Source organism: Lethenteron reissneri, chromosome 55, assembly GCF_015708825.2.
Source record: "Lethenteron reissneri isolate LAM-NWPU_2019-01 chromosome 55, ASM1570882v1, whole genome shotgun sequence".
Taxonomy (NCBI): Eukaryota; Metazoa; Chordata; class Hyperoartia; order Petromyzontiformes; family Petromyzontidae; genus Lethenteron; species Lethenteron reissneri.
This window is the reverse complement of record NC_083833.1, coordinates 7,168,715-7,194,443: the sequence shown is the minus strand read 5'-3', so window position 1 is coordinate 7,194,443 and position 25,729 is coordinate 7,168,715. Positions and strand designations below refer to the sequence as shown.

The following is a 25,729-nucleotide window of genomic DNA, read 5'->3' as shown; positions in this document are numbered from 1 at the left end:
CACAATGGGAGCACGAAGAGAGGGGGGGGGCGGGTTTCTGTGGCGTTGTGTGCGCGTCTCCAACTCGCGCGCCGGCCATAAATCGTGACGGCGGTGGCGGCGGTGGTGGCGCTGCACAACAACAACACGAGCAGCAGCAGGAGGAGAATGAAAAAAAGAATGACCGCCAAATATAAAGGCTAACGACGCTCACAAAACACAAAACAAACACCCCCCCCCCCCCCCCCCCCCGTTAGACAAGGCGATGGCGAGCGAGACGCGTTGCAGCCACCCACGTTATTTACGCGAATGCAAATTTACTTCTTTGGCCGTGAGCGTGGTGAGTTGACGTTAAAAGCCGCTGATCGCTTCGTGTCGGTGCGCGTGCATCGGAGATGCCCCCTCCGGCACCCCCTCCCATGCTCCATCCCCCCTCCCTCACCCCTTCCCTCCCCCCCCTCTCGTCATAGTCATCCGTGATCTATCCACAGCTGGATAAGGGCATCCCCGAAGCTGCCATCCCCATCTCTCCCGGTCTTCCGATGGTCATGATCCACGAGTGTAACACTGGTCAACACACTTTTTCTGGCATAAGGTATTCCAACGGTTTTAATTTAATTTTGGGGTGCTGATTCCAAATCTGGTCAATACACTTTTTTTGGCATAAGGTATTCCAATGGGTTTAATGTAATTTTGTAGTGCTGATTCCAAATCTGGTCAACACACTTTTTCTGGCATAAAGTATTCCAACGGTTTGAAGGTAATTTTGGGGTGCTGATTCCAAATCTGGTCAACACACTTTTTCTGGCATAAGGTATTCCAACGTTTTTAATGTAATTTTGGGGTGCTGATTCCAAATCTGGTCAACACACTTTTTTTGGCATAAGGTATTCCAACGTTTTTAATGTAATTTTGGGGTGATGATTCCAAATCTGGTCAACACACTTTTTCTGGCATAAGGTATTCCAACGTTTTTAATGTAATTTTGAGGTGCTGATTCCAAATCTGGTCAACACACTTTTTTTGGCATAAGGTATTCCAACGGTTTTAATGTAATTTTGGGGTGCTGATTCCAAGTCTGGCATCAGTTTTTGTCTATCACATCAGGTTTTTGAGATATCAAATATTGCATTTTCAATAAAAACTGCAGAAGAAAAATATTAAATAAATGTGGATATCTACATAAAATGATATTATAAACACACTATCCTAAAAACACAGCACCATATTTTAACACTAAAGCAGTCACTAACTCGCAACAAGATAATTGGTTCTTTACCCTTCTATCTGGCAACAAAACTGACACCTTTTTTTGGTGTCAGTTTTGTTGCCAGATAGAAGGGTAAAGAACCAATTATCATATTTTTACTGGCAAATGAGGTCCCCATAGTGTAACTCGCAACAACTTGCAATCTTAATGTGTGACAGAGTTAATTTCGGGTAAAATCAATGAAAATGGGATATGCCGATAGCATAAAATGAGATGTGATAGAGCAAATCTGAGATCAGATTTGGAATCAGCACCCTGAAATTAGTCTAAAACAGCTGCAAAAGTCCAGGCCAGAAAAAAATGCTTTTTTTTGTTGACCAGCGTATAATCCAATCAATGCGTTGAACTTCTTTCACGCCGTACGCAGCCAACCGTGATTAATCGGCGGAGGACAACAGACGAAACACAACAACAACAACAAAGCAGATGTAAATTTCGATTTAAAGCTTTCGTGACCGGCAAGGATTCATATTCTTGGTTCTTTCGGTAAAGTCAAGTAGAAGTGAAATAATAAAATAATAAAAAATATTAAGCAATAAAATTCTCACGACGTTTCGATTGCAACACAAGCAACCATCAGGTGTGAAAACCACAGAAATTGTTTTTGAAAATTTGCTGATGATGATTGCTTGTGTTGCAATCGAAACGTCGTGAGAATTTTATTGTTTTATATTTTTATTATTTCATTAATTCCCTTCTACTTGACTTTACCGAAAGAACCAAGAATATAAAGCAGATGTAAATAAATTAGTCCAAAGCTTCAGCTGAATTCATCGCTCCGTCTCCGGGGTCGTCCTTTTGCCGATGGTGGAGACACTTCCTGTGATGGAGACACTGCTCATGGTGGACACTGCTCGTGGTGGACAATGCCATGGTGGACACTGCTCGTGGTGGACACTGCTCGTGATGGACACTGCTCATGGTGGACACTGCCATGGTGGACACTACTCATGGTGGACACTGCCATGGTGGACACTGCTCATGGTGGACACTGCTCATGATGGACACTGCTCATGGTGGACACTGCTCGTGGTGGACACTGCTCATGGTGGACACTGCTCATGGTGGACACTGCCTGTGATGAACACTGCCCATGGTGGACACTGCCCATGGTGGACACTGCCTGTGATGAACACTGCTCATGATGGACACTGCCCATGGTGGACACTGCTCGTGGTGGACACTGCTCGTGGTGGACACTGCCCATGGTGGACACTGCTCGTGGTGGACACTGCTCGTGGTGGACACTACCCATGGTGGACACTGCTCATGATGGACACTGCTCGTGGTGGACACTGCTCGTGGTGGACACTGCTCGTGGTGGACACTGCTCGAGGTGGACACTGCTCGAGGTGGACACTGCTCGAGGTGGACACTGCTCATGGTAAACACTCCCCATGGTGGACACTTACCATGGTGGACAGTGGAAGCATGAGTCACCCCAGGCGTTACCGACCCAACCCTCTAGGCTCACCGCCTCAGCAGGGACTGACGGCATAACGCGAGAGATCATTTTTGTTTTTATCTCCACGATGTCTTCTCGAAACCAGTTCGGAAAACGTGGCGTGGGGTTTTTGTGTTGTTATTTTTTTGTTAACTCACCGAAACTTCACGGAAAAAGAGGACGCTCCTCCAGGAAAAGTTCACCGCTTCTCCCGCGAGGCTTATATTTATAATTTAACTACACGATTCCGACGGCCTACGGCACGGTGGGGACGGTCGGGGTCACGGCACGGACACGGGCACAGACACAGAGGCACGGGGATGACTCTTCATGATGTTTCGTCGCGGTGCCCCGGCGAGACAAACTCCTGGGCGTGAGCTGCCGGAAGGGGGCTGAGCAAAGAGTGGGGGGTGGAGGGTGGTGGTGATGGTGGAGGGTGGTGGAGGTGGAGGTGGTGGTGGTGGAGGTAGTGGTGGTGGTAGTGGTGGTGGAGGTGGTGGTGGAGGTGATGGTGGAGGGGGTGGTGGGGGTGGTGGTGGTAGTGGTGGAGGTGGTGGTGGAGGTGGAGGGTGGTGGTGGTGGTGGAGGTGGTGGAGGTGGTGGTGGTGGAGGGTGATAGTAGTGGAGGTGGTGGAGGTGGAGATGGTGATGGAGGTGGAGGGGGTGGTGGGGGGGGTGGTGGTGGTGGTGGAGGGTGGTAATGGTGGAGGTGGTGGTGGAGGTGGTGGTGATGGTGGAGGTGGTGGAGGTGGTGGAGGTGGAGGTGGGTGGTGGTGGAAGTGGTGGAGGTGGTGGTGGTGGTGGAGGTGGTGGTGGAAGTGGAGGGGGTGGTGGGGGGGTGGTGGTGGTGGTGGAGGGTGGAGGTGGTGGTGGTGGAGGTGGTGGTGGTGGAGGTGGTAGAGGTGGAGGTGGTGGTGGTGGAAGTGGTGGAGGTGGTGGTGGTGGAGATGGTGGTGGAGGTGGAGGGGGTGGTGGGGGGGGGGTGGTGGTGGTGGTGGAGGGTGGTAGTGGTGGAGGTGGTGGTGGTGGTGGTGGAGGTGGTGGTGATGGTGGAGGTGGTGGAAGTGGTGGAGGTGGAGGTGGTGGTGCTGGAAGTGGTGGAGGTGGTGGTGGTGGTGGTGAAGGTGGTGGTGGAGGTGGAGGGGGTGGTGGGGGGGGGTGGTGGTGGTGGTGGAGGGTGGAGGTGGTGGTGGAAGTGGTGGAGGTGGTGGTGGTGGAGGTGCTGGTGGTGGAAGTGGTGGAGGTGGTGGTGGAGGTGGAGGTGGTAGTGGTGGTGGTGGTGGTGGAAGTGGTGGAGGTGGTGGTGGTGGAGGTGGTGGTGGTGGAGGTGGAGGTGGTGGTGGAGGGTGGTAGTGGTGGAGGTGGTGATGGTGGTGGTGGAGGTGGTGGTGGTGGTGGAGATGGTGGTGGTGGTAGTGGTGGAGGTGGTGGTGGTAGTGGTGGAGGTGGAGGTGGAGGTGGTGGAGGTGGTGGTGGAGGTGGTGGTGGTGGTGGTGGTCCCTCTTGCCATGAAGAAGCCACCGCGTCTCCTCGCAGCTCTTAGGGTGGGCAGGCTGCCTCGGAATACAACCAGTAAATTAATTATTAAACCATTAAACTATTCAACTCACAACTATATCACGGGACTCTTTTTTTGCCAGTATCGAAGCATGAAAAACAAGAATAGATGTGTACCCTTTCTGTGAAGATGTTCAACAAAACACCAGATGCCTTTTGCAAGAAATCGCGTCTGCATCAACAACACGCACCTATCGTGAACATGCAAACCAAACATGCTCTGATGATGATGATGATAATGATATTAATACGTGGCATTGTATTTGAAACTGAATGGCCTGCACCAGAGGAAGCAGCCTTCTCCACGGCCCAGTCTCACCACCAGTGTCAGATCAGAGAACGCCACAAGGCGACCAAGACAACACATTGGAGTTGACGTGTCACTTTCTATCCCCCGTGGTCGCCCGACCGCCTTTGTCTCCCCAGTGGCGATGTTCACACACGGCACCAGGTACTCATTTGAGGCCGAGTCGACCTAGGGGAGGCCCAGGACCGGTTCAGATAATCGTCACTGGGTGTTGGCCGTGAGCGGGAATCGAACCCGGGTCGCCAGGTTCGTAGCGCTAACCGCTACACCACCGCTCCCCACACACACACAGTGACACACACACACAGTGACACACACACAGAATCACACACACAGTGACACACACACAGTGACACACACACACAGTGACACACACACAGAATCACACACACAATGACACACACACAGTGACACACACACATGTGCACACACACATGTGCACACACAGTGACACACACACACACAGTGACACACACACAGAATCACACACACAGTGACACACACACAGTGACACACACAGTGACACACACACAGACTCACACACAGTGACACACACACATGTGCACACACACGTGCACGCAAACCCACACACAACCACAAAGACACGTGCACTTGCAACCACCACATCCACATCGACACAAAGACACGTGTACACAAACATCCACACACACAACCACATACCCACGTGCACACAGACACACACACCATCCACATGGGGTGTGTGTGTGGGTGTGTATGCGCACACAGACAGACCCATCCCCTCTCGCCTTCCCAACCACACGTCCCACACATCTTCCCTAATCTCACCGCGTGTCTTTCCACTCGCACACGTGCGCCGTGTGTGAGTGGACCAACAGACTCACACAGAGACCCATAGACTCACACAGACCCATAGACTCACACAGAGACCCATAGACTCACACAGAGACCCATAGACTCACACAGAGACCCATAGACTCACACAGACCCATAGACTCACACAGAGACCCATAGACTCACACAGAGACCCATAGACTCACACAGAGACCCATAGACTCACACAGAGACCCATAGACTCACACAGACCCATAGACTCACACAGAGACCCATAGACTCACACAGAGACCCATAGACTCACACAGACTCATAGACTCACACAGAGACCCATAGACTCACACAGAGACCCATAGACTCACACAGAGACCCATAGACTCACACAGACCCATAGACTCACACAGACACCCATAGACTCACACAGACCCAGATACTCACACAGACCCATAGACTCACACAGACCCATAGACTCTCACAGAGACCCATAGACTCACACGGACCCATAGAATCACACAGAGACCCATAGACTCACACAGAGACCCATAGACTCACACACACCCATAGACTCACAAAGACCCATAGACTCACACAGACCCATTGACTCACAAAGACCCATAGACTCACGCAGACCCATAGTCTCACGCAGACCCATAGACTCACACAGAGACCCATAGACTCACACATAGACCCATAGACTCACACAGACCCATAGACTCACACAGACCCATAGACTCACACAGACCCATAGACTCACACAGACCCAGAGACTCACACAGACCCATAGACTCACACAGACCCATAGACTCACACAGAGACCCATAGACTCACACAGACCCATAGACTCACACAGAGACCCATAGACTCACACAGACCAATAGACTCACACAGACCCACGAACTCGCAGAGACCCACGGACACGCACAGAGACCCACAGAAACAAAGAGACCCACAGACACACACAGAGACCCACGGACACACACAGAGACACACAGACACACACAGAGACCCACATACAGAGACCCACAGACACACAGAGACCCACAGACACACACAGAGACCCACATACAGAGACCCACAGACACACAGAGACCCACAGACACACACAGAGACCCACAGACACACAGAAACCCACAGACACACAGAGACCCACAGACACACAGAGACCCACAGACACACACAGAGACCCACACACAGACACAGAACGACACACACACAGACACAGAACGACACACACACAGACACAGAACGACACACACACATACACACACAGACACACACACACATACACACACATACACACAAATACAGACAGACACACACACACATACAGACAGACAGAACGCCTCGCCGCGCATTCCCACAGTTCCTCCTCTGCCGTTCCCACACTCGGGGGAACGAACAGAGAAGCAACAACAACAACAGCGTCAACAACAACAACAGCGTCAACAACAACAACAAGACAAAGCAATAAAGAGTCAACACGTATCGTTGCCGGCAGTGGCGTAGTGACCACATTGTGTCAGCTCAGAAATCTGCCAGGTGGGAGCCCCCCCAAATCTTGTTGTGTGTATGTCTGTGTGTGTCTGTGTGTGTGTCGTTCTGTGTGTCTGTGTGTGTGTCGTTCTGTATCTGTGTGTGTGTGTGTCGTTCTGTGTCTGTGTGTCTGTGTGTGTGTAGTTCTGTGTGTTTGTGTGTGTCTGTGTCGTTCTGTATCTGTGTGTCTGTGTGTGTGTGTCTGTGTCGTTCTGTATCTGTGTGTCTGTGTGTGTGTGTCGTTCTGTGTGTCTGTGTGTGTGTGTCTGTGTGTGTGTGTCTGTGTGTGTGTGTCTGTGTGTGTCTGTGTCTGTGTGTCTGTGTCTGTGTGTCGTCTCCTCGCACGGTCGCGCCCAGGCTGCTGCCTAATCACATCGTCGTCATGCTCACGATCATCGGTGTCAACGTTATCATTGTCATCATAGTCATCATCGTCATCGTCATCATCGTCATTGTCATCATCGTCATTGTCATCATCGTCATCATCATCATCGTCATCGGTGTCATCGTTATCATTGTCATCATCGTCATTGTCATCATCGGTGTCATCGTTATCATTGTCATCATCGTCATTGTCATCATCGGTGTCATCGTTATCATTGTCATCATGGTCATCATCATCGTCATCATCGGTGTCATCGTTATCATTGTCATAATCGTCATCATCGTCATCATCGGTGGCATCGTTATCATCGTCATCATCATCATCGGTGTCATCGTCATCATTGTCATCATCGTCATCATCGGTGTCATCGTTATCATTGTCATCATCGTCATCATCATCGTCATCATCGGTGTCATCGTTATCATTGTCATAATCGTCATCGTCATCATCGGTGTCATCGTTATCATCGTCATCATCATCATCATCATCGGTGTCATCGTCATCATTGTCATCATCGTCATCATCGGTGTCATCGTTATCATTGTTATCATCGTCATCGGTGTCATCGTTATCATTGTCATCATCGTCATCATCGTTATCATCGTCATCCTACCACTGAAGCATCGATTTGTTTTTTTCCCAGAAGCGACCTGACCACAAATGAGAGCTCAACAAAGCGGCTTGTCATGGAGTGGACATTCACTCGAGATAAAGAATCGCAGCAAGGATCTCGATGCTGCTGCGTTCGGGCAGAACCGGTCCCTGGGGCAGGACGTGAAGCCACCCTGACGATGGGTGTCACGTGGAAGAGTTCACTCACTCACTCGCTCACCCACTCACCCGTTCGCTCACCCACTCACCCGTTCGCTCACCTGCTCACTCGCTCGCCCGCTCACCCAATCGCTCACCCACTCACCCGTTCGCTCAATCACTCGCTCGCTCACCCACTTGGTCGCTCACTCATTCACTCGCTCGCTCACCCACCCGCTCGCTCACCCACTCGGTCGCTCACCCACTCGCTTGCCCGCCCGCTCACCCACTCGCTCACTCGGTCGCTCACCCACTCGCTCGCTCACTCGGTCGCTCACCCGCTCGCTCGCCTGCTCACTCGCCCGCTCACCCACTCGCTCGCCCACTCGCTCGCTCACTCACTCGCTCACCCGCTTGCTCGCCCACTCGCTTGCCCGCCCGCTCACCCACTCGCTCACCCACTCACTCGCCTGCTCACCCACTCGCTCACCCACTCGGTCGCTTACCCACTCGCTCACCCACCCACTCGCCCGCCCACGTGAGTGGACATGGGAGTGATCGTGGCGGCGTGCAGCTTGGGGGGGGGGGGGGTCATCATCCAGCAGTGGATAGAGCGTGGCTCGACGACGACCACGAACCTCGTCAGAAACGACGATGATGTCGACAACGCGTTCACGAACGGGCACGACTCGTCACAATCATCATCGTCATCATTGTTCTTTATTGAAGAAAAAAAATTGACACAAGCTGGCTGGCGGTAACACTTGCAAACGAGTAAACGCGAAATACTGTGGGGCGGCGGGGGGGGGAGGGTGATGATGGTGGTGCAATTGAACGTTTTTTTCTCTCAGTTTTAAACAAAACAAAAAACATCTCAAGGAGCGACGTCAAATAATGAATAACCATTCTCTTTGGTTCTTTCGGTAAAGTCACGGGAGGTATAAAAATAAAATAATTCACGACGTTTCGGGCGCAACACAAGCGTCCGTCATCAGGTGAAACGTCGCAATTTATTTTATTTTTCTACCCACGTGACTTTACCGTAAGAAACCAAAGAGTATGGATTCCTGCAGGCACGAAAGCTTCACAATCAAGAATGAATAACCGCTCATTAATGATCGTTCACCGACACGAATCTTGCCACCCGTTGACGTCTCTCCCGAATCCGGGGAGCTCGTTCCATACGACCGTGGAATGGAGCAAAGTGGGGGGCTGGGGGGGCGGAGGAAGAAACAAAACTGCGGCTACGCAAACCTCAATCCACCACCCCCCCACCACCACCACCACTGCAACATCTCTCGATGACAAATACAAATCGACAGTTAGAAGGGTAAAAAAAAACCAATCATCATATTTTTACTGGCAAATGAGGTTCCCATAGTGTAGATGCTTGCCCCGAGCTCTCATACTCTGATGGTGCATTGTCTTTGAGTTGTGCGCCTTTTGGCGTCATCTGGTCCAACACCATGTGAGACTAGGCTCGAAGGAAAGCTGTCTCGGGTGTGGACCAATCAACTTCAAGGACAGTGCATACATTATCAGAGTTATGTCTTTTGTTTGTATTATGACTGCAGGTATTGCGGTCTATGCCAACGTGACTCCTTGTAAAAAAAGGTGTCAGTTTTGTTGCCAGATAGAAGGGTAAAAAAACAATTATCAAACTGGCGGAAGTTGGAAATCGGTCGTAAAAGAACCAGCGAGGTGGCGACGCGCGCGGGCTCGTGACGGCCACGAGGAGCCAACGCCTCGGAAAAAAAACACCACGCGGCGAAAATGGCGTCAAAATCTCCTCTGACGTCACAGTCGCACAATAAATAAATAATAACGACTCGACCCCCCACCCCCGGGGAGCCCCCCCCCACCCTCACTCACTCGCTCCACCGATGGGCTATGACGATGGGCTATGATGATGAGCTATGACGATGGGCTATGAGGATGGGCTATGAGAATGGGCTATGGCGATGGGCTATGAGGATGGGCTATGACGATGCGCTATGGTGATGGGCTATGAGGATGGGCTATGGTGATGGGCTATGGTGATGGGCTATGAGGATGGGCTATGGTGATGGGCTATGGCGATGGGCAATGAGGATGGGCTATGAGGATGGGCTATGAGGATGGGCTATGAGGATGGGCTATGATGATGGGCAATGAGGATGGGCTATGATGATGGGCAATGAGGATGGGCTATGAGGATGGGCTATGATGATGGGCTATGATGGGCTATGAGGATGGGCTATGAGGATGGGCTATGGTGATGGGTTATGGTGATGGGCTATGATGATGGGCTATGATGATGGGCAATGAGGATGGGCTATGAGGATGGGCTATGAAGATGGGCTATGGTGATGGGCTATGATGATGGGCAATGAGGATGGGCTATGATGATGGGCTATGGTGATGGGCTATGGTGATGGGCTATGAGGATGGGCTATGGTGATGGGCAATGACGATTGGCAATGAGGATGGGCTATAGCGATGGGCTATGAGGATGGACTATGATGATGGGATATGAGGATGGGCTATGGTGATGGGCAATGAGGATGGGCTATGAGGATGGGCTATGAGGATGGGCTATAGCGATGGGCTATGGGGATGCGCCGGCATTTCTCCCAACGACGAGTCCCCAAGTGGCTCTCTTATCCAAAGGGGCGCCGGTTTCATTTTCTTCTGCCGAGTGAGTCTCGAGTGAGTCTCGAGATCGTCCCTGAGTTGGGGGGGGGGCGGTCCTAACAAACTTAAAATAAAATAACCGACGCGCAAAATCGGCGAGAGTGCAGAAGGGAAGGTTTGGGGGGTGTGAGTCGTAGCGGCTCAAGTCCACGCAGAGTCTCTCTCTCATGTCAGTGCATCGACATCTTCACCGTCGTCGTCACCGCAGTCGTCACCCACACGATGCAGACGCTTTTGGCGTCGTGGATCCGTACGCTTTTAAAAATAAGTTAATTAACTATTAAGGCAAGAATACGAAAATAATAAAAAGAGAGGCAGCAACGCCGAGGCGACTTCGTTGCGTGCCGGAACTCGAACCACCCGCACCGACGGGTAAGGCTTTGAACTCGCGAACCTTTCACGATGGTGGTGGTGATGGTGGTGGGGGTGGTGGTGGCGGGGGTGGTGGTGGTGATGGCGGTGGGGGTGGTGGTGTGGGTGGTGGTGGTGATGGGGGGAGGGGGTGGTGATGGTGGAGGTGGTCGTGGAGGTGGTGGTGGCAACTCTGGGAGCGAGCCGATCGGGGGGGGTGGGGGGGGGGTAGCGTCTCCGCCGTGACCTCTCGTGGGGCCTCTTCTCGCTCCGCAAACCAATTTTTTTTATCTTTTTTGAAAAATATTTTTTTATCTTTTTTTCGCACGCGGATTTCGTTTCGCGGCATTTTCATTTGGCCGCCAAAATTCCTGCGACCCCTGCGACGGAAACGCACACCGCTCGCAAGGCGGCACGCGCCGGGGTCGGTTTGTGCTTTGGCTTTGGGTTTTTCTTTTTTACGCCATCACGCGCACCGCCACCACCACCACCACCACTGCTACTACCACCACCTCCGCAACGTCCAAGCACCGTCCAGCATAGGAGCTGCTATCAATGTCCACGTGATGATAAGGCACTTCACCATTGGAACCTCATTTGGCAGTGAAAAATATGATAATTGTTTTTTTACCCTTCTATCTGGCAACAAAACTGACACCTTTTTTTACAAGGAGTCATGTTTGCATAGACCACAATACCTGCAGCCGTAATGCAAACAAAAAACATAACTCTGATAATGGTGCGCCTTTTGGCGTCATCTGGTCCAACACATGTGAGACGAGGCTCTAAGGAAAGCTGTCTCGGGTGTGGACCAATCAACTTCAAGGACAGTGCATACATTATCAGAGTTGTGTTATTATGACTGCAGGTATTGTGGTCTATGCAAACATGACTTCTTGTAAAAAAAAGGTGTCAGTTTTGTTGCCAGATAGAAGGGTAAAAAAACAATTATGATAAGGCACTTCGTTGAGCAGCTCGGTAGGGCCTGACCTGGTCAAATAAAAACGAACATTTTCAATACAATAGTTATTGCTCTGGAATACCAACACAGCCGAGCGGCCGAGAACACAACCTCACGGTGCGTCGCCTACACCCCAACTCGCTAGGATGGTGACCTCGGCGGCTCCGAACGAAACCAAAAGGGGCAGCAGCTTCCCACGCCGATCGGCAAAGTGGCGGGGGGGGAGACAACGCGCACTCGTCCCGTGCGGCCGTCAACGCGTGGCCGCGTGGCCTTGAAACGTGGCCGCGTTTTCGCGACACGCTGCTCGCAAAACGCTGCCGTTCTGCGCTGGGTTTGCGTGCGGCGTGGGGGGACGGTGCCGTGGTGGGGGGGGGTGGGGGGGTGGCGGTTAATTGGTCGGTGCGGATACGCGACGGGCTGGGGCGCGCCATGCCACGCCGCCGGTCTGCCGGTTTGTTAGTGGAGAGAAGAATGGGGGCTGATTGAACTACCGATTGCAGCACGCCACCACGGGCCTCGCTAAAGCAACAGCATCGGCACGTTTCGCTGGTTTTTTTTGGGAGGTGGGACGGGGGGAGGGGGAGGTTTGTTTCTTGAACCCCGCGGTTGCCCCCGACGCAGCAAGACTACGGCGCGGGCCGTTGGCCGTTCTCGGAGCGACGCTAAGGAACGCGTGGAGGTGAGCGGGAGGTGAGCGGGAGGTGAGCGGGAGGTGAGTGGGAGGTGATCGAGAAGTGAGTGGGAGGTGAGTGGGAGGTGATTGGGAGGTGAGCGGGAGGTGAGTGGGAGGTGAGCGGGAGGTGAGTGGGAGGTGAGCGGGAGGTGAGCGGGAGGTGAGCGGGAGGTGAGCGGGAGGTGAGCGGGAGGTGAGCGGGAGGTGAGCGGTGAGGCAGCTCGGGGAAGACCTCTCTGTCGCGTGAGTCCGAGTCCTCATCTCCCGGTCGCCCAGTCGCGCACCCCCCGGAGCCTCTCGCGCCGGGCGCAGTATTGTGTTCGCCGATACCTCGTGTTGATTCACCGGTCATACGTGAGCGGAACGACTTCCTGCGCCGTTGCGCCTCGCGATGCGTTTGGCCTCCGCTCAACCCATCCCCGCGGCTCCCCTCCCCCCCCCGTCACCAACAGCCACCTCTAACCTCCTGCCCTCGTTCGACCGAGGCTACCCAGATACGTCCCCCGGTTTGGCGGGGATGGCCCCGGTGCTTTCATGGGTCTTCCCTTCCAACCGGCACGCCCCGGACGTGCCATCCGCACAAAGTTCCCGGTCCACTGACAAAGCGTGCGAACGAATCGCGTGGGCACGAACGCTGTTGTGCGTGCGAGTGGAGAGCGGTGGTGTGTAGCGGTTAGCGCTACGCTGCGTTACGAACCGAGTTCGATTCCCGCTCACGGCCAACATCGGTGACGAATGTCTGAACCGATCCTGGGCCTCCTCTAGGTCGACTCGGCCTCATAATGAGTACCTGGTGCGGTGTGTAGTAAACATCGCCACTGGGGAGACAAAGGCGGCCGGGTCGTGGTGCTGGCCACCCACCCCCTCGCCTGCCGTGCCGGCCTTCGTAGGTGCTACTCGCGAACAGCACTTGCCCCAAAAAGTCTGCTCGGGCTACACGGGGTATAACTTTGTGTGTGCGTGGATGCAGCGGAGCAAGTAGGGCAGTCTGCAAATCCGTGCCTCGGAGCCTGCGAGTACGAACTGTAAGATCCATGGCGGCTGGGATTCATTTGACGGGAATAGCGATCGAACGTCAACTGAGTCACTCCGCTGAAATACAAAATAGCAATTCTCATGAATCCAAAGTGGTCGCTGCGTCCCGAGTCGATCGGCGGCCATTGCGTTCGTTCGCCCGTCCCGTCGAGATGTGGGATTCTGTTTGCTCGTTTGTTCGCGTGTTCATGTTCGTTGTCCTACCCCCCCCCCCCCGCCCCCCCCCCCGACCCGCACCTCCGAATAGCACGGTTGGCCACGCGCAGCGCGAAAGAAGTTCAAACGTCTTCTTGGTTCTTTCGGTAAAGTCGTCACGTAGAAGGGAAATAATAAAAAAATAAAACATAATAAAATAATTCTCACGACGTTTCGGCCACAACGCAAGCAGCCGTGCTCAGGTGAAGAACAGGTCTGTTGGAAAGATAGCGTCTGAATGGACGCTATCTTCAGACGCTGTCTTTCCGACAGACCTGTTCTTCACCTGAGGACGGCTGCTTGCGTTGTGGCCGAAACGTCGTGAGAATTATTTTATTCTGTTATATTTTTATTATTTTCCTTCTACGTGACTTTACCGAAAGAAGCAAGAAGATGAATCCCTGCAGTCACGAAAGCTTTAAATCGAAAACTTCAAACATACGTACGCTTTGGGCAAAACGTTATAAAAGGGTCGCCGTCCGACGCGCCAAACGACCGTTCGAGAGACGGCGCGGGCCGTGAAGCCCCCAGGGGAAAGGCCGCGACGAGATGACGGCACAGCCGGGAAAACTTTAAAATAAACATCGGCGCTTTGTCAAAACTGCACAAAAACAACTCACGACGAAAACTGACGACGAGTAAAAGCCGGTACCCCACGTAACTATGGTATCAAATATAATCTTTGCAAAGTGAAGAAACACGTATATATATTTATATTATAAAATCTAAATTTGCTCTCGCCTGGCTGAATAAAGGACGCGCGAACTGAGAATTCCGGTAAAATATTGGAACTTGTACCCCAGGAATCCGGTGACGCAGACTCGCGGCCTGCGTTTAAAGCGTCCGGCGCAGGTCCCGACACGGTTACTCTTCCAGTTGTCCAAATGCGGTTTTTGCAGAACCTTCACAGAGTCTCATCCGATAAAATAAAAAAAATCCAAATTGGATTTGCACGCAATATTGCGCCCATCAAAACTGTGCCACGTCTCCCCGACGTGAAAAGACTACCAGCCAACAGCGTCCCTCTCCAGGCAACGCAACGGCACACCTTGATGACAAATTATATTAAATGTAACCGCACGCACGTACGCACGCACGTACGCACGATGGCCTTTTGTTTGGCAGTTGTTTCAACCGAACCTCATCATCATCATCACCACCATCACCATCACCACCGACATCACTCAGCGCCGGCATTTATCCCATGGCGGTCAGCATATTGCCGGAGGGGTGCGGGCGTAGAGGCTGCTGCTGATGATGCTGGTAGTGTTGAAACTGCTGCTGCTGCTGATGCTGCTGCTGGTGCTGAACGGACAGCGCCACGCCATCCGGAGGGAGGTACGTGAGCGTCGCTCCGCCGGCTATGCCGTGCGGCACCGCCAACGCCAACGACGCCGGGGAGAGCAGCCGGTGCTGCTGCTGCTGCTGGTGGTGCTGCTGGTGCTGATGGTGCTGGTGGTGCTGGTGGTGGTGGTGGCTACCCAGGAGGTGCGGGGGCAGCGCGGAGGCCGTGAGGGCGGCGTGGAAGAAGGGAGGCCGCCGTAGCGCCGCGTCCGAGGCTTCGTCGCTGGCGGCGGCCCGGCCCTTCCGAGGCCGCCGGCGGGCCTTGCCGCCCGTCGAGTTCTTGCGGTTGCGCGTTTGGATGGCCTCCTTCTTCATGGCGATTGGGCGGTTCACCTGCCGGAGGTGCGCGCCAGAGGAAGAGACGATTGTATCAGATCAGTCGGTAGGTCAGTCGGTAGGTCAATAGATCGGTCGGTGGGGGGTGGTGGGGGGTGGTGGGTGGTGGGGGGTAGTGGGTGGTGGGGGGTAGTGATGGGGGGTGGGGGGTGGGGGCGACTCTCAAAGTCAATAACAGTATTGAAAATAACAATAATAATGCTTTACAATATAACAAAAACAAATATTTATGAATTTGAATGCAACATATTGCTTGCAAAGTCGGTGCACGTGGTCAACAAAAGCGTCAATATCGGCAGCCTCCTCCCCCACCTACCGGCGTCGCGAGGCATGGGCCCCAAAACAACCCCCACCACAAACGGGAAGCCTTCACCCACCAGCTGATTCACAACGCCGAGGTCCAATTCGGTGACGAGCGCACGACCGTGCACGCCGCGACGACCCCTGATGCCTGCCCCTTGCCCCGATTAACACGCTTGGCTACGTACGGTGCGAAAGAAGCACACGCGCACGCGTGTATTCCTGCTCCGTCATCGCAACGCTCTCTCCGTGGCTACGACTCGCCCCCCGATCCGCCAAATCCGTTCTCTCCCCGTCAAACGCCGCCTCCTCTCGTCTATTCTGCTCGCCCCCCCCCCCCCGCGCCCCCCCCCAATCTCCTCCGTCGAATTCATCCACACCATTGTTCACTCCCTGCCAAGGCGCCTGGGGGGGTCAAGGCTCCTCGTATACATTTCATTTCGATAACGTGAAAGATTTCTTCACGGCTAATACTGAACGGTCGGATCCACCTCCTCCCCCCCCTCCCCCCGATTAGGGCCACCGCTCACGATACCCGCCCCCCCCCCCCAAAAAAAAATTAAACGAAACGACGCAAATTATAATTTCACTTCCACCAACGTCCCGATTCAGGGTTGCGATCGCCCCCCCCCCCCCATCACTCAAAAATCGATTCCCCGGTGTTTCTTTTTTTCTCATTTCACCGCCTACTTTGTAGCGTTTCGTTGTTTGCCTTCATTCCGATCTCGAGCGTGCACAGAGACGTTTCTCTCCACGACTCTACAGCGAGCACTGCTGCGCACGCAATTTCCATCACCTTTGCATTTCCCGTAAACTGGGGGCGGCGCGCGGAAACGGTGAGCCTGCCCACCCCGAGATCAATTTTCGTTCACGCTACGAACACCAAGGTCTTGAACTGTTACAACCTCGCATCACGATACACTATACACTACGCTATACTACCATGCATTATACTGGTATACACTATGCTACTACACGCTACGCGAAACTACTATACACTACACTGATATACACTACACCACATTACACTATACACTACACTAGTTTCCACTATACTATACACTACACCACACTACACTATACACCAAGCTATCATACACTACACTATACACTACACTAGTTTCCAGCATACTATACACTACACTACTATACACTACGCTACTACTATACACTATGCGAAACTGCTATACACTACACTGATATACACTACACCACACTACACTATACACCAAGCTATCATACACTACACTATACACTACACTAGTTTCCAGCATACTATACACTACACTACTATACACTACACTACTACACACTACACTGCTATAACTACACTATTAAACACCACACCATACTATACACTACACTGCCAAAATTGTCGCGTTATGAATTTCATCATCATCATCATCATGTGTGTTGAACTTCTTTCGCACCGTACGTAGCCAACCGCGCTAATCGGACGTGCGGAGGGGGGGGGGGAGGACAACGAACGAGACGCGCAGAAAAAGCCGAAGTGAGATTTCCATCTCGACGATTGAAAGGTGCACGGCTCCCCGGTGGGTTCCTCATCAAAGATCGGAGTTGACCCAGATCTGAACCAAGTCCTCCCCGCCAAACTTCTCCCGCAACCCCCCACTGACCAGCGGGCAGAGGTCGCAATCGAGTACCCGATACCCGTACCCTACCCGATACCCGGCTACCCAGACCCGGCCGGGTACGGGTACCCGTTTGCGACCCTGGTGCGGCCGGGTACCGGTACGGGTAGGCCGTGAGTCGCTGTAGAGTCACCGTTTGTCACTCATTTCCCAACGTCTTGTCTCTTCTCACAATTCAAGATCCTAGAATCAACCCACCCGCGCCTACAACATGGCTTCATCCCAGAGGTCGCAATCGGGTACCCGATACCCGTACCCGGCCGTACCCGTACCCTACCCGTACCCGGCCGGGTATCGGGTAGGGTACGGGTACGGCCGGGTACGGGTACCCGTTTGCGACCCTGGTGCGGCCGGGTACGGGTACGAGTAAGGAATCAAAACCCGTTTGCGACCTCTGCCAGCGGGGTGAAGTATGGAGGAGAATCGCCACACGCCGCGTGCATTCCTTGTACGCGCAGACACGCACACGCGCGCGTGTCTGCGCGTGTGCGCGCGCGTGCAGGGAGCGGTGGCGATGCGGTTAGGCGCACTACAGCGTGAACCCACCAAACCCAGTTTGTTTACTGTCCACGCCCATTGACCGCGGGGAATATTTTAACCCGTCCCGGGGCCTTACCCCCCAAAAAAGTCGATCCGACCTCAAACGAGTACGTGTGTAAAACATCGCCACTGGGGAGACAAAGGCGGCCGGGCGTGGTGCTGGCCTCGTGCGCCGTGCCAGCCTTCAGAGGTACTCACTAACAGCACTTGCCCCAATACTGTCATTGGCTATATGGGGGGGGGGAGATCTTTGGCTTTGTACCAAGCGTGCGTGTGTGTGTGTGCGCGTGCGTCCGTGTGTATGTTCGTGGGCGTGTGTGCGTGCGCGTGTGTACGTGTGTGTGTGCGTCTGTGTGTATGTTCGTGGGCGTGTGTGCGTGTGTGCGTGCGCGTGTGTGTACGTGTGTGTGTGCGTCTGTGTGTATGTTCGTGTGTGCGTGCGCGTGTGTGTACGTGCGTGTGTGTGTGCGTCTGTGTGTATGTGCGTGTGTGCGGGTGTGTACATCCGTGTGTGTACGTGCGTGTGCGTGCGCCCGTGCGTGCGTGGCAGTGTGCGTTTCCGTAGCCTACCCAATACCGAACTCGACACGAAACGCACTTTTCACCCCCCCCCACCCACTACTTTGCATCGGTTCAACCGAGGTGAAAACACCTGAACCCCCCCCACCACCACCCCCATCCCTCTACACCGCCCCCTCACTTCGCCTTGACCGAGCGGGAACATGTTTTTGGGACGTCTGGCCATACTTCACCACGCCGGTCGCTGCTGGGCGGGTGGGGAGGGGGCAGGGTGTCCGGGGTGTGACGAGGTGGGGAGCGGTGGCGCAAGTTTCTCAAACCCCTCCGCAGAGAGGGCCCATGTTGACACGGCCGCTGGTACCGGCAAGTCCGTTCAGCTCCAAACCAAAGATAAAGATCCTTGCTCATGGCCTTCGACTGTTGGGGCAAGTGCTGCTAGCGAGCGGCGCCGGTGAAGGCCGGCACTGCGGCACGCGCGGGGGGGGGGGGGGGGTCGTTTGAGGCCGAGTCGACCTAGGGGAGACCCAGGCCCGGTTCAGATAATCGTCACCGGGGTGTTTCGTCGCGAGCGGGAATCAAACCGGGGGGACGTCGGGCTCGTAGCAGCGCGACGCGCTGGCCGCTACACACACGCACGCACACATGCGCACACGCACACACGCTCACACACACACACGCACACACACACACGCACACACACACACACGCTCACACGCACACACGCACGCGCACGCACACACACTCACACACACACACGCTCACACACACGCACACACACACGCGCACACACGCACACACGCGCACGCGCACACGTGCACACGCACACACACGCACGCGCACACACACACGCTCACACGCGCACACACACACGTTGTGCAGCTTGAAGTAGAGGCCGCACGCGTTGCACACACGCACACACACACACGCTCACACACGCACACACACACGCTCACACACTCACGTTGTGCAGCTTGAAGTAGAGGCCGCACGCGTTGCACACGGGCTCGCCGCTGCCGTTGCGCCTCCACAGGGTCGTGGTGGCGGTTTGGCAGTTGGCGCAGGTGGTGGACGGCCGCGAGCTGCTCGCCTGCGACCACGTGGCGGCAGAGGAAGAACAATCAGGCGCACGCACGAGGCACGCAAGGCACGCATGAGACACAAGGCACGGCACGCACGGCACGCACGAGGCACGCATGGCACAGCACGCACGGCACGCACGAGGCACGCAAGGCACGCATGAGACACAAGGCACGGCACGCACGGCACGCACGAGGCACGCATGGCACGGCACGCATGAGGCACGCAAGGCACAGCACGCATGAGGCACAAGGCATGCACGAGGCACAAGGCACGACACGGCACGATATGGCACGCATGAGGCACAAGGCACGGCACGCACAAGGCACATGGCACACACGGCACGGCACGCACGGCATGCACGGCACACACGAGGCGAGAGACAGGTTCCGTTCACGGGGCTTTCTGAGAACACGCAACGAAAACAAACACGTGCACGCGTGCCCCTCGCCATCGGCGGGCGTTTCATTGATGCTGGGTAACGTTAGACCTTCACTGGCGCTGGGTAACGTTTGACCTTCACTGGCCCTGGGTAACGTTAGACCTTCACAGGTGCTGGGTAACGTTAGACCTTCACAGGTGCCGGGTAACGTTAGACCTTCACAGGTGCCGGGTAACGTTTGACCTTCACAGGTGCCGGGTAACGTTAGACCTTCACAGGTGCCGGGTAACGTTAGACCTTCACAGGTGCCGGGTAACGTTTGACCTTCACAGGTGCCGGGTAACGTTAGACCTTCACTGGCCCTGGGTAACGTTAGACCTTCACAGGTGCCGGGTAACGTTAGACCTTCACAGGCACTGGGTAACGTTAGACCTTCACTGGCCCTGGGTAACGTTAGACCTTCACTGGCCCTGGGTAACGTTAGACCTTCACTGGTGGGTAACGTTAGACCTTCACTGGCCCTGGGTAACGTTAGACCTTCACTGGCGCTGGGTAACGTTTGACCTTCACTGGCCCTGGGTAACGTTAGACCTTCACTGACACTGGGTAACGTTAGACCTTCACTGGCCCTGGGTAACGTTAGACCTTCACTGGTGGGTAACGTTTGACCTTCACTGACACTGGGTAACGTTTGACCTTCACTGACCCTGGGTAACGTTAGACCTTCACTGACACTGGGTAACGTTAGACCTTCACTGGTGGGTAACGTTTGACCTTCACTGACACTGGGTAACGTTAGACCTTCACTGGCCCTGGGTAACGTTAGACCTTCACTGGCCCTGGGTAACGTTTGACCTTCACTGGCGCTGGGTAACGTTAGACCTTCACTGGCCCTGGGTAACGTTTGACCTTCACTGGCCCTGGGTAACGTTTGACCTTCACTGGCGCTGGGTAACGTTAGACCTTCACTGGCCCTGGGTAACGTTAGACCTTCACTGGCCCTGGGTAACGTTTGACCTTCACTGGCGCTGGGTAACGTTAGACCTTCACAGGTGCCGGGTAACGTTAGACCTTCACTGGCGCTGGGTAACGTTTGACCTTCACTGGCGGTGGGTAACGTTTGACCTTCACTGGCGCTGGGTAACGTTTGACCTTCACAGGTGCTGGGTAACGTTTGACCTTCACTGGCGGTGGGTAACGTTAGACCTTCACAGGTGCCGGGTAACGTTTGACCTTCACAGGTGCCGGGTAACGTTTGACCTTCACTGGCGGTGGGTAACGTTAGACCTTCACAGGTGCTGGGTAACGTTTGACCTTCACAGGTGCCGGGTAACGTTTGACCTTCACAGGTGCTGGGTAACGTTTGACCTTCACAGGTGCCGGGTAACGTTAGACCTTCACAGGTGCCGGGTAACGTTAGACCTTCACAGGTGCCGGGTAACGTTAGACCTTCACAGGTGCCGGGTAACGTTTGACCTTCACAGGTGCTGGGTAACGTTAGACCTTCACAGGTGCCGGGTAACGTTTGACCTTCACAGGTGCTGGGTAACGTTAGACCTTCACAGGTGCCGGGTAACGTTTGACCTTCACTGGCGGTGGGTAACGTTTGACCTTCACAGGTGCTGGGTAACGTTAGACCTTCACAGGTGCTGGGTAACGTTTGACCTTCACAGGTGCTGGGTAACGTTAGACCTTCACAGGTGCTGGGTAACGTTTGACCTTCACAGGTGCTGGGTAACGTTAGACCTTCACAGGTGCTGGGTAACGTTTGACCTTCACAGGTGCTGGGTAACGTTAGACCTTCACAGGTGCTGGGTAACGTTAGACCTTCACAGGTGCTGGGTAACGTTTGACCTTCACAGGTGCTGGGTAACGTTAGACCTTCACAGGTGCTGGGTAACGTTAGACCTTCACAGGTGCTGGGTAACGTTTGACCTTCACAGGTGCTGGGTAACGTTTGACCTTCACAGGTGCTGGGTAACGTTAGACCTTCACTGGTGGATAACGTTTGACCTTCACAGGTGCTGGGTAACGTTAGACCTTCACAGGTGCCGGGTAACGTTTGACCTTCACAGGTGCCGGGTAACGTTTGACCTTCACTGGTGGATAACGTTAGACCTTCACTGGCGGTGGGTAACGTTAGACCTTCACTGCCGTGAGACCTTCCGCCGCGTGGAATCGCGTCATCGCCTCGGCAGAAGAGGCCATTTTATCGATATATTTTTTCGCACTGGTTTGCGTCGGCGAACTTTGCGCGAAGCTTTGATCAATTTGCCCGCCGAGGGTTTCAATCGGGTTGAGTTGCCACCCGAAGGCAGAACTTGGCACCGAAGTTTCGTTCTTATCGAGTCGCATTTCCGAGAATTCGTCGTTACGGACGGACGGACGGAGCTGACGCATTAAAGCTTTCAATGTTCGTCATAAAGCAGCGAGCGTAACGTCAGCCTCGTCAGTAACGCACTGGGGGCACCCAAATACGTTGACAGATTTCAACGACGACGATGCCGATGACGCTGCTGAAGGAACAGAAGCCTCTAGGAACAGGCCGTAATCATAGCAGAATGGTGGCGGTGATGATGCTGCTGCTGCACATAGCTGCCTGTGGTAATCCAGTACCGAGGGTTGGTGGATTGGAATCAAAATCAGTATTTATACTGCAGGAGGAATCCGATGAGCTATGAAGCTCTTGTTCATATGAGTGCAAAGTACGTGACTTTACCGAAAGAACCACGAATATGAATCCCTGCAGTCACGAAAGCTTTAAATCGAAATTTAAATCACAGAAACACGTACAAATACAACACGAAACCACGAGCTACCTGGCACACAAAATAGCGCATCATTTGGACATTCGTATCAGCAAAATAATCAAACTCATTACAACGGCGATGGGTCGGCGGATCACCGCGCAAAGTTAGCGAAGCTCCCTTGCGGCCCTGGCCGTCAAGGAGGTTCCCATACCCGTGTTCGCCAGGAGATGGCGGTACCGCAAGTGTGCACTAAACTCCATCCGTCCCATTTGCACACCGTGAGGGTTTTTCTCCGGCTGCTCCGGTTTTCCGGCCACACGTGTGAACAGTTCTAGATTTGAAGCTTTCGTGACTGCAAGGATTCATATTCTTAGGTTTTAGTCTTCTTGAAAGACGGAAGCTTGTTGTTGCCTCCGAAACGTCGTGATTTTTATTTTATTTTTATTTTACTTTTATTAATTTTAATTTTTTTACCCCACGTGACTTTACCGAAAAAACCTAAGAATACGTGTAAACAACTCATTGATTGTGCCGATCGACACCTTGATCTTACGAGCCTCCGAGTGCTGTGGGAGATGCAGTTGCTTAACTGCCGCTATATTAAGACCAATGACTACGTCGTCACACTAATAATGATCAAATGTGAGCGTCGATCCAACAAAAATGTTACACAACAACACAAATCAGGTCTCGGTCCGCCGATATAATCAGCCAGGGTCAATCCACTGCTGGATGAAGGCCCCCCCCCCCCCGCTAGCCACCGCTGCCACCAATTCTCACGAGCCCTGCACCGTAACGATCCACCCGGCGCGCCGGCTGAAAGCGCCACGGGCCGATTGCTCCATCCTCAAACCAAACAATAAACAAACAAAACATTGGAGATTTGAAGCTTTCGTGACTGCAAGGATTCATATTCTTAGGTTATTTCGGTAAAGTCACGTAGGTAAAAAATTACAATTAATAACTGAAGACGCAAGCTTGTGTTGCCTCCGAAACGTCGTGATTTTTATTTTATTTTTATAAAATTTTTGACCTACGTGACTTTACCGACAAAACCTAAGAATAGAAAAACATTGGAGATTGTTCCCTTGCCCCGTGTACACGGTCTGTACGTGTGTATATCTGTATGCTGAACTTCCTTTGCACCGTACGTAGCCAACCGCGCTCATTAGAGGTGTGGGAGAAGGACAACAAACTAAACACTAAAAGCAGTTCTAAAGAAATCAGTTCGTCAATCTGGATGATTTAAAAGTGCCGTAGCTCCCAGCGGCTTCCCGATGTCGGAAGGAGGAGCGCGTTCCAGACGGCCGCGGATGCAGCGCGTCTGAAAGCCCCGGGCGATGCGGTGACCGGCGTTTTTGTTCGATGGCTACGCAAAAAGCCGCCGCTGCTACCGCTGCTGATGCTACTGCTGCTGCTGCTGCCGCTGCTGCTGCTGCCGCTGCTGCTGCCGCTGCTACTGCTGCTGCTGCCGCTGCTACTGCTGCTACTGCCGCTGCCGCTGCTGCTTCTGCTGCTGCTGCCGCTGCTGTTGTTGCTGCTGCTGCCGCTGCTGCCGCTGCTACTGCCGCTGCTGGTGCTGCTACTGCCGCTGCTGTTGTTGCTACTGCTGCTGCTGCTGCCGCTGCTACTGCCGCTGCTGCCGCTGCTACTGCCGCTGCTGGTGCTGCTACTGCCGCTGCTGTTGTTGCTGCTGCTGCCGCTGCTGCTGCCGCTTCTGCTGCTGCTGGTGCTGCTACTGCTGCTGCTGCCGCTGCTGCCGCCGCTGCTGCTGCTACTGCTGCTGCCGCTGCTTCTGCCGCTGCTGCCGCTGCTGCCGCCGCTGCTGCTGCCGCTGCTTCTGCTGCTGCTGCCGCTGCTGCTGCTACGAGGATGACGGAGTTCGCGTGCCGGCGGGTCGCGCTCCTTGACGAGACCGACGAGGTATCACTCACCCCCTTGGCCTTTCGAAAAATGACCGATGGAAAATTGGAGGCTCGTCAACTCGGCCATCACAAACGTGGCCCGCTCTTCGCCAAAAAATCCCGCTGCGCCGGCTAAAAATTACCGAGATGGAAATTAACTCGTGTGCCTTCATATATATATTGACTTGCACAGCATTTATTGTTCATTGTTCGGCGCGGGGTCGTTGTGTAATTTGCAGCTGATTGTTGTTCTGAACGACGGTCATTGTTTTTTTGCGAGCGCGTTTAGGAACAGGCCCCGCGACGCCGGTTTGCTTGCGTCGCGTGCTTACGAGTGACCAATGATGCCCCCATACTCCCGCCCCCCCCTCCCCCCTCAATATAGGATTGATTGCACAGAGACTCTTAGGCTTATGGGAGCGCCAAAAGCCCCAGAATAGAGACCGGCAGAGTTTTTGCACAGGGTGTAATTTCAGCCAGGCCTCTCGCGATGAGTGAATTCATCGCGATAAAGCCCGGCTGTTGTCATCACATCTATCCCCTCTATCCAAGGAACGAAACAGGAGGATTTCATCACAAATCTGCCTGTCGCCTGATGAAGCTGGTTGTAATTACTGGCGAAACGTCGTACTCAGATTGTAAATGTTGTGGCTTGGCTCTCCAACCCATAACCGGTGTTGCTGTACTAGTACACTACACTATACACTACACTACTATACACTACACTATACACGACACTATACACGACACTACACTTTACACTACAGTATACACTACACTATACAAAATACTATTATACACTACACTACTATACACAATACACTACTATACACAATACACTACATTATACACTAGTGCTGTCCTAGTACACTACACTATACACTACACTATACACTACACTACTATACACTACACTACTATACACTACACAATACACTACACAATACACTACACTACTATACACTACACTACTATACACTACACTACACACTAGTG

At 53.5% G+C, this 25,729-nt stretch overlaps 1 protein-coding gene across 1 annotated transcript in view; it reads right to left on the bottom strand.

The window, feature by feature from the left end:
* Window positions 1-14,260: 14,260 nt before the first annotated feature.
* LOC133356683 (box A-binding factor-like) overlaps window positions 14,261-25,729 on the bottom strand; it is a 36,696-nt gene continuing 25,227 nt past the window's right edge. The window contains exons 6-7 of the mRNA XM_061574322.1: window positions 19,582-19,707; window positions 14,261-15,606 (exon numbers count right to left, since the gene is read on the bottom strand). Coding sequence (XP_061430306.1) covers window positions 15,127-15,606; window positions 19,582-19,707 — 606 coding nt within the window. The 3' untranslated portion in view covers window positions 14,261-15,126. The remainder of the gene's footprint in view (window positions 15,607-19,581; window positions 19,708-25,729) is intronic.